The sequence below is a fragment of the Leuresthes tenuis genome, unplaced genomic scaffold, assembly GCF_036924035.1.
Source record: "Leuresthes tenuis unplaced genomic scaffold, fLeuTen1.0.hap1 SCAF_3, whole genome shotgun sequence".
NCBI lineage: Eukaryota > Metazoa > Chordata > Actinopteri > Atheriniformes > Atherinopsidae > Leuresthes > Leuresthes tenuis.
Window position 1 is genome coordinate 9158931 of NW_027325357.1, and position 15564 is coordinate 9174494.

The following is a 15564-nucleotide window of genomic DNA, read 5'->3' on the forward strand; positions in this document are numbered from 1 at the left end:
GCATGGCAAAGGACAGAGTGTGACACAAGTCCATGAAAGGAACTGAAAAAACAGAATTTACTGTTACCTTGCATGACTGGCGGTGCATGTTGAAAGTGACCACGATGCCATCAGCGACTTCGCGGGCACTGCGGTCCACCAGATACTCAGCCAGCCTGGAGGCAAGGTAAGTCTTACCCGTACCACTTGGCCCAGAGAGGATGAGCCGGCGGTGTTTGAGTAGAAGACTGATGTAGTGTTGCATCATAGTTTTGGGAATGAGCGTTTCAAATACCAGGCTGTCCACACACTTCTCTTTCAAACCTGAGCATAGTGGGTGGACAGAGAGAATGGCCTGAGTGATGATCTGTTGCGATAACTGAAGTTGATAATAATCTGCTAACTATGTGGGACATATCAGAAACGGTGATGAAGTGAAGTTTAATATTTGAGACTTAAGTGCTTGAGTGGAATTCTGCTAATATCTAGACAACAGAAAGTACATATCAAAAACAGAATGTGTTTAGGTAAGAAGACGTTTTGAAAGCAGATTTCTATCACCTCGCATGTCCTTCATAAGCAACACCGAGTTAAGCATTTCACTCTGAAAATAACTCTGCATCAAGTGTGGGAATTCTGTGCGCACCCAACCCCCAGGCTGTGAAATCTGCCTCAACATCTATGGGGCCCATGTGTCTGAGGCTGGTTGACCAGCTGGGCCTGACAGCACTGAGATCATGTTACTCATAGCCCTGCCTGGGCTGCCGCTGCTCTCCCAGCTCTCCTAACACTTCACTCCAAGGATTCCTGCATGCAAAGCTGCAGGGGAAGAGACTACTAACAAGCCATGTTGCTCTGATAAGCAGATAAACATGATGATTTGCACTTCAGCTTTATAAGTAACATGAATAAAATGTCTAAGTAGCCTCATTAAATGACCACCAACATTCATGCACGTGAAGGGAGGTGTCAATCAAAATATTTGTGGTTTCAGAATTGAAGGGACTGCAGTGAAAATGAAAAAAGCATTTATACAATACAGGAACTTTTGCTGATGGTAGTAAATGTTTGCTGTACTTCAAAATCGGTAACAGAACTTTATAAGTAAAAATAACTCTGCAGACCTTTGAGAGCCACTGTGATGCCGCTTGGGCCTCGAGACATGCAGCGAGAAGGCTGTGTCTCAGGGGCCTCTCCTCCCAGCACCCTCTTAATGTGGCCCATACTGTAACTGTAGATGGAGTCAGTAGAAAGGCCAAGACTGGAGGTGGGATCCACCTTGGCTACATAGACCTGGAATGAAAAGCACAGAAAATCAAAACAGGTCTTCGCTGTGCAAATGGGATTTTCTGTTTGCAGGAATAGAATATTTCACAAGGATGGAGAAAAGCAGTAAAATGAGAACACTTGCCCCTAGAGATGTTTCAGAGCAAGTCACTAACACTGATCCTGCTGAAGACACTTTTGGCCTAATTAACTTCACATGCTACAAAATGAACCACACATCAAACTATCAGTTTCTGGAGAGTTGTGTTAAAAAGCCCTCCAACGTGTAGATTGTTTAAAGGATCAACATGTTTGACTGAGCATGAAAGCAAAATCCCAGTTTTGAGCATGTTCTGATAGAATCGATCACATCAAAATTGTTCGAATAAGACGCCTCACCTTGAAAGCCTGGCTGACAGCTGAATCCAGCATGATCCAGTCCATCCTGCCGTTCACCCTCACAGTGCCGACAAAAAAGTCCTGCTGTTTGACGTCCTGCTGAGAGTTAAGAAGTTATAAGGTGACACCAAAAATTTAAGAAGGAATTTTTAAAGAAAAAGTAAACCATACTCACATCTTTGAAGATGTGTAAATCTGCAACACAGACCACAACTCTAACACGATGATCATCTCTCTGTGAGGAAAGACTGAGAGAATCTGCAGAGTGGACATCTGCTGAGGAGTGAATAAAAGATGATACAAAAAAATAAAAAAATCATGATGCATCTGTGGCACAAGTTAGATTAAGAGACTATTTAGCTTTTGATGATTTTTTTAACATTGAATGTTGCACAGACTGGTGACTAAAGCTCATTTGATGAAGGGCTTTGATGTGAATAAATGTACATAATTTCTTTTAAGCAAAAGCTATTTTTCCAGTAGTATTTAATGCAACTGTCATAACTTAATTCTGAGCAAAGATTATTGATGGAAAAAGTGAAAGAACTACAGTATAGGTGTTTTCTCCTCTGCAAATGTTGTAAAATTTGCATAGTTTTAATAATGCTTACTTGTGTTCCTTTTCAACCTGTCAGATATAGAACTGTACCTGAGCCGCTCCCTTCACTCATCCCTCTGCTGTAGCTTTTGGGGATGTGCACGGCTACTGACTGCCGGGGAGATGAACCTCCCAGAGCTGTGAGACCTGAGGACTGGGACGCAGAGCTGGAGGGTCCGGGAGATGGACAAGGGGACAGACCTCCTGTCTTCAGCTGGTCATTCTCAGTTTTCAGATTTTCCACTGTCCTCTGTGAATAAATGAACAAGAGCCACTTCACTGTTCACTGATCAATACTACTGAAGAGGGTTTTTTTCTGACGTGCACATGTAGTTGCATCCTTAAGACATTTCTAATGTTGCAAGTAAAACATGAAATAATGGAGCTTGATTCAAATCAAAATGAAGCGCAGCTGGTCTAAACAAAACTGTAACATGCACCAGACATCAAACTAAAACATTTTTTCTACAACCTGCATTCCAAATGAGCACGTAACAACAACAAGGTCCTTTTGAGAAAAGTAACAAAAACACACACCTGCATGTTGGTCATTGCCTCCTGCAGCAGCTCCAGCTGGTGTGCAGAGCTGAGAGCCTCCAGGCGGATGTCTGTCAGTTTGAGCTCCTTCTGCCACAGCTCTGTACGCAGCTCTGTTACAACCTTATCATCCGCCACCTCACCCCCTTCACAGAGGCTAAAGATAAAATGTTAGGCAAAAATTAAATAAAAGGTACAAAGACATCTTCATTTTTGTTATTACACAATCAAACATGCAGTTATATCCTTTACAGTACTGAGAGGTTTACCCTGATGATGATGCTGAGGTCGAGGAATTCACTGACTGCTGAGGGTTCTCTCCAACAATGTGGACCTTAGGAGAGGAGGGCGCTGAGGATTCTGGGGTGGCAATCTCCTCAATGTCAGCATACGGTCCAGACTTGGATCCCTTCTTACTGAAAGCTTTGTTGAAGGAGCTGCGCAGCTGTTCAGAAGAAATATGAGCCCAAAATAGAATAAGAGATATGTCTGAAAACAACTAAATGGGCATAAGACAAAGGCAAAAAAAAAAAAAAATTAAAAACAGTTTGTTAAATTTTGTTTGGTTAAAGTTGGTTTCCTGTTAAAATGATGGCAACAAATACACATGTGAGATCTGTTTTGAGAAGCTTTGTTGTTGTTCATGCAATGAATGTAAAAGCTTCTTGAAGGTACAGTTTATATCCAAATACAGGGAAATAAGTTTTGAGGAAACACAGGAAAATTAAATATGAATAAAACGTTAGTGTCAAGATGATTTTGAAATAATTCCATTCAACAAAATCATTTTTTAAAGAAGCAAATGTTTTTGAAAACCACATCTGTTCCAAACTCTTTGCATTTATCTTTAAATATTTGTAACACATTCAGATTATTGTCAAATGCTATGCTAACATGGTACACAGAGATTTGATGAGTTTACAAAAACACTAAGACAGAAACGTTTCACAAGTGTGACTCATGAACTGCATGCAGGCTGAAGAGTCAGGAAGAGGGTTTAAGTTTGTTTACTGTGGCAGCATCACTCACCTCAAAGACCTAAAATAAAAGGAGGGCAGCATGAGGGAGAGACCAGAGTCATGCTTATTAACAGATGAGGGACAAGATAGGAGGAGAATCATAAACATGCAAGAGAATAACGTAGGATGATTAACTGCTTCTGAATGTAATATAACACAGAAACACTGATAGCAGCCCACAGGAAAGGTGCTCTCTGGGCCAATCAGATCTTTTAATACCTCTATTTCATAAGCTCATGTACAAGGGATATCTAAAGTTTTTAAAACTATGTTCACAACTTAACATATTTAAATGAATATCTGTCTTTAGACTTTTTGTATTTGTCCTTCTGCATCTGTTTCACAGACTTTCTTAGCACCGACTTATACATACATTTCACTACACATACCGAGACAAAAATAAAAACTTTTGATGTTATAGTTAATGCAGACATCACTTATAATAAACTGAACTATTAATAATGATTTAAGACAAGCTCATCTAAACTACAGAACATTCTTCTGAATATGTAAAACTATTCTTCCTTCTTAAACTATAGTTCCTCACCCAGCTCTTCTTTTTCTTCTTCTTGGCCTCCTGTTCCTTGAGACTTCCCATACTAGAGTGGCTTGTAGTGCTGGTGAGACTGGAGATGCTTTCTGAGGAGTTCTGGCGATTAATCAGCAGCTCTGGATACCAGGAAGAAACAGAGCAAGTGAAATATTGGGAGAGAAGCCCACTGTGGGTCTAAATTATGCCGTCATATTCTGTACCTTTAGGTGTGATGTCTGGATTACTGAGAGCATCGTGAATGATTTCCTGGGCTTCTGTATTTTTGGCTTTCAGAATGTCAATGGTGTCTTTGAGTTCAGTGAGCTCAGAGTCCTGAAGAAGGAAAACAGTATGTGTTTACGTTAGCCATCGGGCTGAAACAAGATTCTCCTAAACTGAGGATTGTAGAGTGTCTGAAGGCTTTGAGTGTCGAGTCATGTTGAGTCGCTGATGACAACATGGATAATCTCACCATGCAAACCTCTGACCCACATCTCATTTCCAGAATAACTATGTCAGTTGGTAGCTTCTCTCCAATGGATAAATGTACAACCCCACATCCAAAAAAAGTTAGGACAATGGAAAATAACAGAAATCAACAATTTTCAAATCTAATAAACTGATATTTTCTTTACAATAAAATATAACAAAAATATGCAATGTTGAAGGTTAGACATTTTCCTATTTCATGAAAAATATCTTATCTCAAATTTGATGGCAGCAACACATCTCCAAAAAGTTGGAACCACGTCTACCTCTGCGTAGCATCTCCTCTTAGTCTGGAAATGTCTGAGTACTGAGGAGACAAGTTACCAGACTTTTGGGGGAGGAATGTTGCCTCATTCTAATCTGAAAGAGGATTCTAGCTGCTACTTTGGTATATTTTGTGTATTCATGGTGCACCAAATGATTTCAGCTGGTGAAATGTCTGGACTGGTCATCCCCTCTTTAGTTTGGAAGATGCAGTATCCATGATTTCCAAAGAAAATTTCAAATTTTAGTTTGTCTGACCACAGATCAGTTTTCCACTTTGCTTAAGCAAATTTTAAATGATTTTGTGCCCAGAGAGGACAGTGGCATATCTGTGTCATATGGCTTCTTTTCTGCATGATAAAGCTTCCATCTACATGTGTGGATGGCACGGTGGACTGTATCCACAAACAGTATATCTTGCTTTTTTAAGTTGGAATATAGTGCAGTTGGGATAATAGTTTCTCGTCATTTTGTTTGTTGAGTATTTACTGGCACAGCTTTGTTTAAAGTTTGCTTCTTCAGTGATAAACACTTCTCTTTATATTTCCTTATGCAAACAAGAGAAAACCCAAAGATTTCAGAGGTGGAACAGGGATTCACTGGCATCATAATATCACCAAGATACCTTTTGCTCTGAGGAGACAGACAGTGTCTGCAGGCGTGCAGTCATCAGCGCCAGGCTCTGCTCAAATGCTGCGACCAGATTAGCCTGACAGGAAAAAAAAAGGAGGTAAACAGCTAAAAAGAGGCTGTGTGCGTGTGGAGGGGGCAGACCACAGGTATGAGTCACCAGCTCAGTCAAACTGGTCTGCAGTCTCACTCGCTCACATCATATCGGACAAATGGCTTTCCGTGACAGCTGGGAGAGAAAGGAGGTGACGGAGTAGTAAACGGCTTTGAATGGTGTCAGAGCAGAAGTGTGGAACTAACCTCATCAACCTCATGTAGCATGTTTGACTTTTCGTAAAGGTCAGTGCTGATGACCGTTAAGAGGTCTGTTCCTTAAAAAAAATTTCCTCCAGATACTATTGCTGACACAGTCATATTGAATCAGTAAAAAAAATATTAATCCTTTTTGAGATGAGAGGGACATAACTCTTTATTTTCATTGGCCATATTATGCTGACTTAATGAACAATGAGATTAGGTCACAACTTCATTCATAAAAAAAGATTTATTTAAAGAGATATAGTATAGTCATGTGTGGAAACAGAATACACACATGACTAAGGGATTTAGATAAATGTGTTACTTTAGGGCATTATTTTCTCATTTATTGCAAGTCAAACTTTTAGAAGAGGCACCATTATATATGTTGTGGAATATGTATACTTATATACATATTCCATTATATACTTAGAGACGTAATATAGTAAATCAAGAATAAAATTGCTTATCAAATAGGAATAGTGAGAAAATCACTAAATAGTAGCACTTGGTGAGGGTTTAGTCTCTTAAAATGGTTAAATACTACCACTTATAAGCTAAAAAACTTCATCTTTAAAAGTCTGTGATGGCTACTGATGAAATGAAAGGCTATTTTGCATAATTGTTTATCTTTATGAGTTCAAAACATTTCAGTTCACTATGCTGCTAAAAGGCAACTGACAGACAATGTTTAAGATGGAATTGTTTCTTTCATTTGAATGAATGAGCTGACGAGACTCAGTCAACACAAAGTAAAAAGGCCAGCTAGCACAGTGCAATATGTTTTCCTGCGTGACACACACTTAAGTGATGATGATGTCTCTATGGCTTGGAGTTGTGTAGCATCACTCGTGTGCTCTAGCAGCACTACATCTATGATTTCATATCTTTATTTGATAGTGACAGTGCAGACAGACAGAATTTGGGGGAAAGAGAACAAAGGAATGACATGCAGCAAGGGTTTGACTGGCAGGAAATTTGCTGTACCCCAACTACTTGTATATATTAAGGCCAAAATTAATAGTCAATTCTGATTCTTGCTCAATGGTTTAATAAATCTATAATGGAAAGCATTTGCAATCTTTAACAGAAAATCCAAAAATACCATTATGCCACCATGGGTTCAGTGACACTTGAATTTTAGCTGTGTGGCTAAAATTCAGACAGCATGTGCTTCACTGAGAAGAAGAACAAAAGGCTAATACACAATTACATTGTGAAAATTATAGATACATGTAATTCTGGTCAACATGCATTGGCTGTGCCACACCACATCACAACCTCGAGCCAAATGTCAATGCTCATCAAAGAATACGCTAAAGTTACACACTAACAAACCTGGCCTAGCTGTTACACCCAGCATCCAGAGGTGCGGGTCAGTGGGAGGCAGGCAAGGGGCAGCAGTGTGTCCAGCAGTCAATACAGCCACCAAGTGTAAAAGAGAGGGACAGTTGCATTAGGTAAGGAAAAACTACTTATGAAATTACAGAAAAACACACACACACAGAGTTGGGCTTCATACAATAAGTTAAAATGATCAAAACACCCAGCATAGCTAATAGCAAATCTACCAGTTAGATAATATGCAAAAGAAGACTGGTTATCTATTAAATCAGGATTGTTAATGCAGTGCCAAATTAACCTGCTAGAATCATGCATTACAAGCTACATAATAAAATATTTAGAAGAAGCAGGAACAAAAAAGCTGTCAGTCATAGCCGCTAGAAACAAATTTGCAACCTAGAATTCAGGTTTAAGGTTAAAAAAGCAGCATCAAGGTAGCAGAGCTTCCAGCAGATGTGGATATAAGTGAGTCAGAGAGTGAGAAATGGAAATATGTTATGTGACCTATATGTTTAATTCAGTTTTTGTGATTGGATTGCTCCTATTTTATGCTTAATGTGGATCAGGTCAGAAAGGATATATACCATTTCTCTCCCCATATATCACAATACCAAAGATGCAATGCAAACAATCAGATACAGATGTTTTACACAAGTCTGGTTACTGGGTGATTGCTTGTTCAGTGTAGTAGAGTGGAGCACATTTGGTATGAATCACCCTGACAAAATATTAGTTACGTTTGCAAGTTACTAGCAACTTAGTATAAAGAAAGAATAATTCAAGAAAATTTTCAAAAATCACACATACATTAGCAGAAAGCTGCATGGTCAAGTTGGCAACCTTTTCCTGGGAGAATTCCAGCTCTCGCCTCAGCTTGCGGATTTGCTGCAGAAAAATTACAGGTCAGGTTTTTGCAGTATGGGCAGATAGCTCCTTAGACAAAATGGACAGTAGTGTTGGAGCCATTAATACAGATTTTAATATCACGATGCAACTATGGACAGGGTTAAATGCGATGATTTGTTGTATTAACAACATGAATGAGCAAGCAACAAAATATGAAGGTTATTGCTTTACAACAGAAACAAAAAAGACCAACAAACACAGTAAATAAACTCTAAGTCACAAGATTATTTATGGCTTTTGATTTTTACCATTTCTCTCATGCACTGAGAATTTTATGAGGTATGACTGTCTTTATTAAATGTTACACAGTGATGCTGAAAGACATAGAATATTAGAAATAAATCAAAATGGGCTGAGTTATGACCTCCTGGTATAAAGATCCATGATCTCTATGAAGCGCTGAAAACACTATATGACAATAGGTGACGCAGAGGAAAGGTAAAACGTGAGATTTATGGTATGTTAGCCTTACCTCCCCTTGTATCCTCTCCTCATTCTTATGAAGGCATGGTGACAGCAAGAGGGATAGGGTAGAGGATTAACTCTAGTGGCATTCATGAAAACTACTCTACCACAATAGAGGGGGCATAATTGAATTCTTATAGATATCAAATATGAAACTTTTTGATAGAACAGTTGACAACATATGAGAGTGGCTAATGATTACTCACAGCCTGTCCTATCAGGTCATGAGGCGATTGTGTACTCAAACAGAGGGGGCTCTTTGTCATTTCAAAAAGCTGCATCAGTCATTAGCATTATGCCATTTTACCAACTTTAGCAGTATAGAATAAATTCATTATCATTCTATGGTGTAAAAAATTGTAAATTGTTGTCGAAAAGCACTGAACTCCCACAACAAAAAGAAAACTATGAGAAATGTCTTACACCACACATAATAATTGTGTTGACTCACCGAGGAATAATTAGATGAAGCGTTGGATGCCAAAGAGAGCACAGAGCCGTGAACTGAAACAGACGAGGAGATATGACTTGATATCAAAAGTATCTGACTTTCACCGAGGGCAATGTTGAGGCTTCAAACACATAAAGCGAGTACTCTTGGAAAAACTGGTAAATGATATATTGTATACTAATCAATAGGAAATTTCTGCACAGTTGAACGTTAAATAAATTAGTTACTGACAAACTAAATTCAAGGAAAATCAATTTAGGAAAAAGGAACATCTCAAATTTTGCCAAATAATTAGGAACTTATCGAAGAATTTGACTTTATTCCTAAACAACAGAATACAATATACACCTCTGCTCATGTGTATTGTATTTTTGGATAAGAGAATAATACAAAGATGACTGAAATATACAAAAACATGTCGCACATAACTTACTGAGACAGCAGGTTTTTAATTTTTGTTTGAGGGTTTTCTTGTGTTGCTTACTTTCAATCACAGTTGGTGCCTTAAAATTTGTGTTTTGCTTATGAAAGAATAGCGTACGATCTAAAAATGGAGACGGGAAGACTGCTTTTCACTTTCCTTCAGCAAGGAAGCAAATGTCTCTCTGACATTTCACTTCAAAGATTGCGTGCCGAACAAGCAGACAGCTTTGTTTCATTTGAGGTCATGTTGGGACACTCGCCCTGCAGGGAGGTGAGGTGATAACACTCACCATCATCCCCCGGTTCACGGAAAGATCCGGACCGCATCATGCTTTTTGGCCGGTCAGTCAGGGACATACTGCTGCCCAGGGGGGAGGATCCATAGAGGTCGCAGTCACTAGTGGGGCCTGTGCTATTGGAACGTGATATCCTCGGGCTGCCACAGGAAATTGGAGCAACTATCACAAAAAAAAAGAAGACAAAATTGTAGATTACAGTGCTACAGATTCAAACACACAATCTGACACACACAAGCCCACACTCAGGTATAGCACCCGTATTCTGATGATTGAGTGTAAGGCAACACTACGGTTCCATAATACTCAAAGAGATAAATATAGCTGGACTTGTCCTCCTATTACCCCCCATCTCCCACATATTTCAGTCTTGAATGGATGTCTAAATGAGTGTAGATATGGGATTATCATATCCACATAAACAAATTTGATACTTTGCTAATTGTTCATCACTTGCTCACTCACTTGACAGAATCTATTACTTGACAACTTGTGTTAAGATTTCTTAAATGTAAACACAGCTGAGGTTTCTCCCCAGCATGAACCCAACAACGATAGGGATGTCTCATGACTTCAGTCACATTAGCCTCAAAGTTCAAACTGTGAGAGTTTTTAGAACCTGGCAGCCAAGTTGAACAAGCCCACTCACCCACATTAGTGAGAGGAGCCTTGCTGGAAGAGGAGTGAAGAGGGTGAGTGGGAGAAGGCAGCTGAGGAGGGCTATCGCTCTCTGTCATGTTCACTATGGTGTGGGAGTGGCGCCTTCCTGGTTTGCTTCCATCACTCTCTGAGAGACTAGAGCCATAGCGTCTGAAAAGGAGAGGTCGTTTAAAGTGAAAACAGTGAGGTTATATTACAGTAACAGATTTTAAATAAGTTTTTTTACTCACTCTAAGCCTTTCTTTGGCAAAGTGTTCCGGTCAGTTTGCAAGCTGCAGAGAAAAGTGCAAAAACTAAATTAATTGAGAATAAGCCGGCAATGACAACAGTTTCTATAAAAGAATATATCATCACAGTCTTCCAAAAACACTTCCAATTAAAACATGCAGTTTGAATTTTGTAATGAAACCTGTATGATATCTGGGTATGACATCTCATAAGTTTATCTAACAAACCTTTTGTAGATTAAGCCAATTTCATACACTTGGCACAAGAGAAAACACAGTGTGGGATTGCCTGAATGTACATTTGTTTGGCAGGAAATAGTTTGGACCGCCTCCACCTTGATAAACAGCAATTCTGTGATAGATCCAGCCTTTCATCTTCAAAATGACAGGACACACTTTTACATTCCCAGAAAAGTCAAATGAAATATGAGCGGATGGAAAGCTGGCCGCCAAGACACCAAATATTAATGCTGACTCAACTGGACATTATGTTTACTGAACTGCCTGCTGCTAAGATAAATGAAGCTACTTCTGCCAGTATTGGTTCATGAAAGAATAGAAGGGCTTTTTCTGAAAATACTAAATTCCTGAGCAATGCACATGGGTTGCTTTGGTCTTCCTCCAAAAACAGATAAAGTCTGTAAGTTACATTTTTCTTTGATGATTTTTCAGAAAGTAGAGTTAGGATTTTACACTATGAAGTCAATTCATTAGCTGGTTTGTAATAAGGAGAAACTCTACCTGTATGTGACCTCATTCTGTAATTCCATAATAATAATTATCTGACAATAACATACGCAAATGACAAAGAACGTGATGGAACCATATACTTCCACAAAGATAACCTTCGACTAATTTTGAAAATGACACATTTCTGAAACTTGCCTTTCAGAGATGTTGAGCGAAGTCCTGCTCCCGGCCCCCCAGGTTCCTGTCCCCCTCTCTTCCTTGTTGTGGGTCTCTGTTGTGATGAATCTTGCACTGGGGGGCACACTCATCTGGAGCGGTAGAGACTCCATGCTGCGGTGCATGCCAGACCGTTTGGGGTAGAACATGGGTGATCCGCTCAGACTCAGGCTCTCACTGGTGTAGGTGGGAGAATCGATGTGGAGGACAGGCGCCGGACTGGGGGTGAGGCGGGTAGCTGTGTGGGAACCAGCCAAGTCTTGAAGCTTGGAATATGGGGGCACTTTGGGTGGAAGGTCACGGATGATCACACAGGAATCAAGACTGTTGGAATTGACCTTGTCCAGATGAGCCAAGCTGGGCGGGCGACCTAGAGATTTAGTGTTCAACATTCTAGGAATCAGGCAGAAGACACAAGATGTCAGAAAAACAGGCAGAATAATCCAAGAATGTGACGTGCATGATTCATTTTGTTTTCTTTTTTGTTCAGTTAATGAATTGTTCACCCAAATTACAAAAACATAATCCAGTGCATTTACTTTTAGAGCTAAACATGCAGGAATAATTTTTAGATTGTGTATTACAGGGTCTCTATAGAAGTGTTCCAAAATTTTGGATATCAAATTTTTGGCAGCATGAATCCAAACAAAGAAAAATCCCATGACTCTGAACCATTTCTCTGGAAAAAAAAAAGTAATTGCAGGAAAAACAGCACATAGTTAGCTCCAAGGAATATTACTGCTGTTATTAAAAGCAACCCAAACACAGTTTGTGGATAGATACTGGTGATTTATGTTTTGTTTTTCTTTACTGTAGGTGCTGCAAATAAAATTCAATTAATATCAATTTTGTGTGGTGGTGTAAAACAGGGCAGCAAAATCAGAAACGTAAGATGGAATACGATTATCACTAGAAAACAAACTTAAGAGGGAAACTGACAGCTACAGGTACAACTGCAGGTCAGAGAGACTTTTGGCTTTTTTGTAATTTGGGTGAGCACTATTTAAATGAGAGACCTTGGTATTGTGGGAGATGACAGTTCAGGGTATTTGCTGCTACTGGTCCGTCTCAAGCCGTGCAGTTTCACTGTGGACTCTCCAATGGACTCAGACTGGCTGTTTTCCCCTTTCAAAGAGGCACAGTCCATATCGGCACCCACAGCCTTGGCTTTGGCTCTTTCCTTTTCCTTCTCTCTGTCTGTCTGGTTCACTGGGCCTGTAATAGTTCGATTAGTCATTTTACAACTGCCACCAGAAGGCTCTTTAACCCTGGGCCCTGTGGAAGCCATGGGTACAGGTTTCAAACTTAACAGAGAGGAGTCAATAGTACTGCTGACAGGCCGAGATGCTGGGCGACCAATCACACTGAGTGTGCTTGATTTGGCCGGTCGAGGCAGGCTGCGGTACTGAATGCTGTTTCGGGCGTTTGGCCCGAGGAAGCTCTGCTCACTGCTGGCATCAAAACTATTCTTTCTACCAGAGGGTGCTCCTCCTCCCACAGGCTTCACAGGGATGCCAGATGACTTGGGGGTTTTCCCCACAGTTGCAGAGCCACCGGAGATGGTGGCGCCCCCTGCTGTCATAACAGTAGCAGTACCAGTGGCTGTTGGTGGCTTCTTGTAGCCAAAGGAGCCTCCAGCAGTAGGTTTGACTAAACCTGATGGAGGTTTGCGGTGCTCCCCATGATGATCCCTTCCAGCATCTGAACGAGAACGTTGTAGGCCGGCAGTTTTGATGGAAATCTTGGATTTGTCCAGTGGCTTCTCACTTTTAGGTGCTTGATGAAGGAAGGAAGACAGAAAAAAAGAAGAAAATTTGAATTACATATAATCTTAAAGCAGTTAACATGAAGGCCTGTGTCTCTGTTAGCTCTTTTTGTCCTTTGTCCTTGTCGACCCTAACCTTCTTTCCAGAAGAAACTACTCATGATATAAATGGATGCTTGATAACACGTTGACGTGCCAGTAGTCCAACTCACTGTATGTTGACTGTTAGTATAAGCCTGTTCCACATGGCATTCTCCTCCCATTATCTTCCATGTTACCACTTCTAAAATCCCTTCTCTATGGGAAACAACAATGTCCAAGCTTTAAAGTTCTGAAGAAGAAGGTTTTTCAGGTGAGTGGTTGTGAAGATTGTGAAGAATATGTTTACTATATCTAACAGAGATGCTGTTGAATCCAAAACATGTTCCCACCAACACTATACAGCAGAGGAACCTTGCCAAACCTACTGCCAAAGAACACAGTGATTGCTTTTAAGAAATGCAAAAAAGAGTAAATCCTTCCTTTGAAGAAATAAAAAGACAGAGGGTGCAGACTGATTGTACTCAAGCACTGAGATAATACTGTATATGTCTGCCAATGCAGATCAGATCCATCAGATAACCCTGTGCAACCCAATCTTGCCCTGAAACATCTGAAAATAGTAATTCTAACCTGTGATACGCTATTACTTTTACAACTTTAAATCTTCAGATAAATGTATTCAACTAAAACAGTATAATTCCAGCCATTACAGATGGGATAAAATGTGCATACCACATGTGTTTTTACTGAAAGAGCGCTTATGTGTCCTACATGTTGAGTATGACTCAATACACTCAGACTTTAAGGGCTCAAGGTTTTTTTATTTATTTATTTTTTTACTTTAACTGTATCATAAGATATTTCCAAGAGAGTTAATAAGTCAAAATGGTGCCTTCAACAGTTCGTACAGGCACATAGTTGGACTGGTAACAATTCAAGCTCTGTCCAGTTGTCCTCAGCTTCTGTTTGTCCCCTCAAATTAACACGTTTAATTATCAGGCCGGCGTTCATCCATTCTGATTCCTTCTCTCTCTTCTGATTACTTCAGCTGTGAAATTGATTTCAGCCCACACTTTTGTTATTTGTAGTGCCCTGGTGGGTGAACAACCTGCCAGTTGCTAAAAGAGCAAGGCTTTCTCTCTTTATCTTTACCAATCTCCTGAATACTCATCTCTTCTAAAATCTCTCCCAACACACAAAGACACCTAACTGACACTTAACTTTTTAACCTATACAGATTGCACTAAATGCTAACATAAGGGTTTCTTAATGCCCTGAAGACAACATCATCTAAATGCCTAAAAGAAAAAGTATTTTACACCCTCCTTAGTCTCCTCATGCATTAGCCAAGGTTAAATAAAAGTTAAAGATGTCTTCTAGTACATCTACAGCCTTTTAGCAGCTATTCTAAAGGAGACTGTCAAAGTCACTGCCAAATGCAAATGTGTGTCAGAGTAAAACTAAGAACAGAACTGATGGTGTGAGAAGACTGGGGGCAATTCAACATCAAAAGGGCAAACCCCTATTTTTGTGTTTAAAGAATAATGTCATGTTATTTTACTGTTAGCATTTATATGTCTGACATCTTTAGTTAATGTAAAATTCAGTTGAACATATGAAGCATATCAATGATGGCAGTGTTTTCCTTTTGAAGTGCTGATAAAACACACCACTGGATATAATTCTATTCACTTGTGTTAAAAGATTAAAATTTGAGGAGGAAATTCAAATGAAAGGCCAACCAATGTTGCTAAAGGAGTTCTTATCTCGTCAGGATATGTTTTGTTGGGAATTAAATGACGTTTAAATAAATTCAGCTGCTGCAGATGGTCGACACAGAGAATCCACGGTAATGGATGACACATGGGTCGGGGCTTTAAACTGAGATTTCTTTCATAAAGACTCTTTTCTTAGAGATGGTGTGTTGAGCTATCGCAGCCTGACTTACAGTAACAAGTACACCTCTGTACACATCCGAGCAGACATCTGGCTTGGCTGTTGTATAAACACAGCGTTTCTTGTTTGGTTTCAGTACGATGAGATGGATTTAAAAAATAAGATAACACTGA

At 39.7% G+C, this 15564-nt stretch overlaps 1 protein-coding gene across 2 annotated transcripts in view; it reads right to left on the bottom strand.

Annotated features, from left to right (window-relative positions):
- Nucleotides 1–15564, bottom strand: part of LOC140303078 (neuron navigator 1-like) — a 47567-nt gene that overhangs the window by 5228 nt on the left and 26775 nt on the right. Inside the window, exons 6-23 of one of the 2 annotated variants that reach the window (XM_072381694.1) lie at nucleotides 12705–13464; nucleotides 11668–12081; nucleotides 10786–10827; nucleotides 10545–10705; nucleotides 9890–10057; nucleotides 9177–9229; nucleotides 8733–8756; nucleotides 8162–8239; nucleotides 5709–5792; nucleotides 4552–4663; nucleotides 4346–4467; nucleotides 3049–3224; nucleotides 2780–2936; nucleotides 2294–2492; nucleotides 1820–1917; nucleotides 1645–1740; nucleotides 1104–1272; nucleotides 68–303 (exon numbers count right to left, since the gene is read on the bottom strand). In XM_072381694.1, the coding sequence (XP_072237795.1) occupies nucleotides 68–303; nucleotides 1104–1272; nucleotides 1645–1740; nucleotides 1820–1917; nucleotides 2294–2492; nucleotides 2780–2936; nucleotides 3049–3224; nucleotides 4346–4467; nucleotides 4552–4663; nucleotides 5709–5792; nucleotides 8162–8239; nucleotides 8733–8756; nucleotides 9177–9229; nucleotides 9890–10057; nucleotides 10545–10705; nucleotides 10786–10827; nucleotides 11668–12081; nucleotides 12705–13464 (3149 nt within the window). Of the gene's footprint in view, nucleotides 1–67; nucleotides 304–1103; nucleotides 1273–1644; nucleotides 1744–1819; nucleotides 1918–2293; nucleotides 2493–2779; nucleotides 2937–3048; nucleotides 3225–4345; nucleotides 4468–4551; nucleotides 4664–5708; nucleotides 5793–8161; nucleotides 8240–8732; nucleotides 8757–9176; nucleotides 9230–9889; nucleotides 10058–10544; nucleotides 10706–10785; nucleotides 10828–11667; nucleotides 12082–12704; nucleotides 13465–15564 lie in introns of both variants that reach the window. The other variant, XM_072381693.1, reaches the window with a different exon arrangement.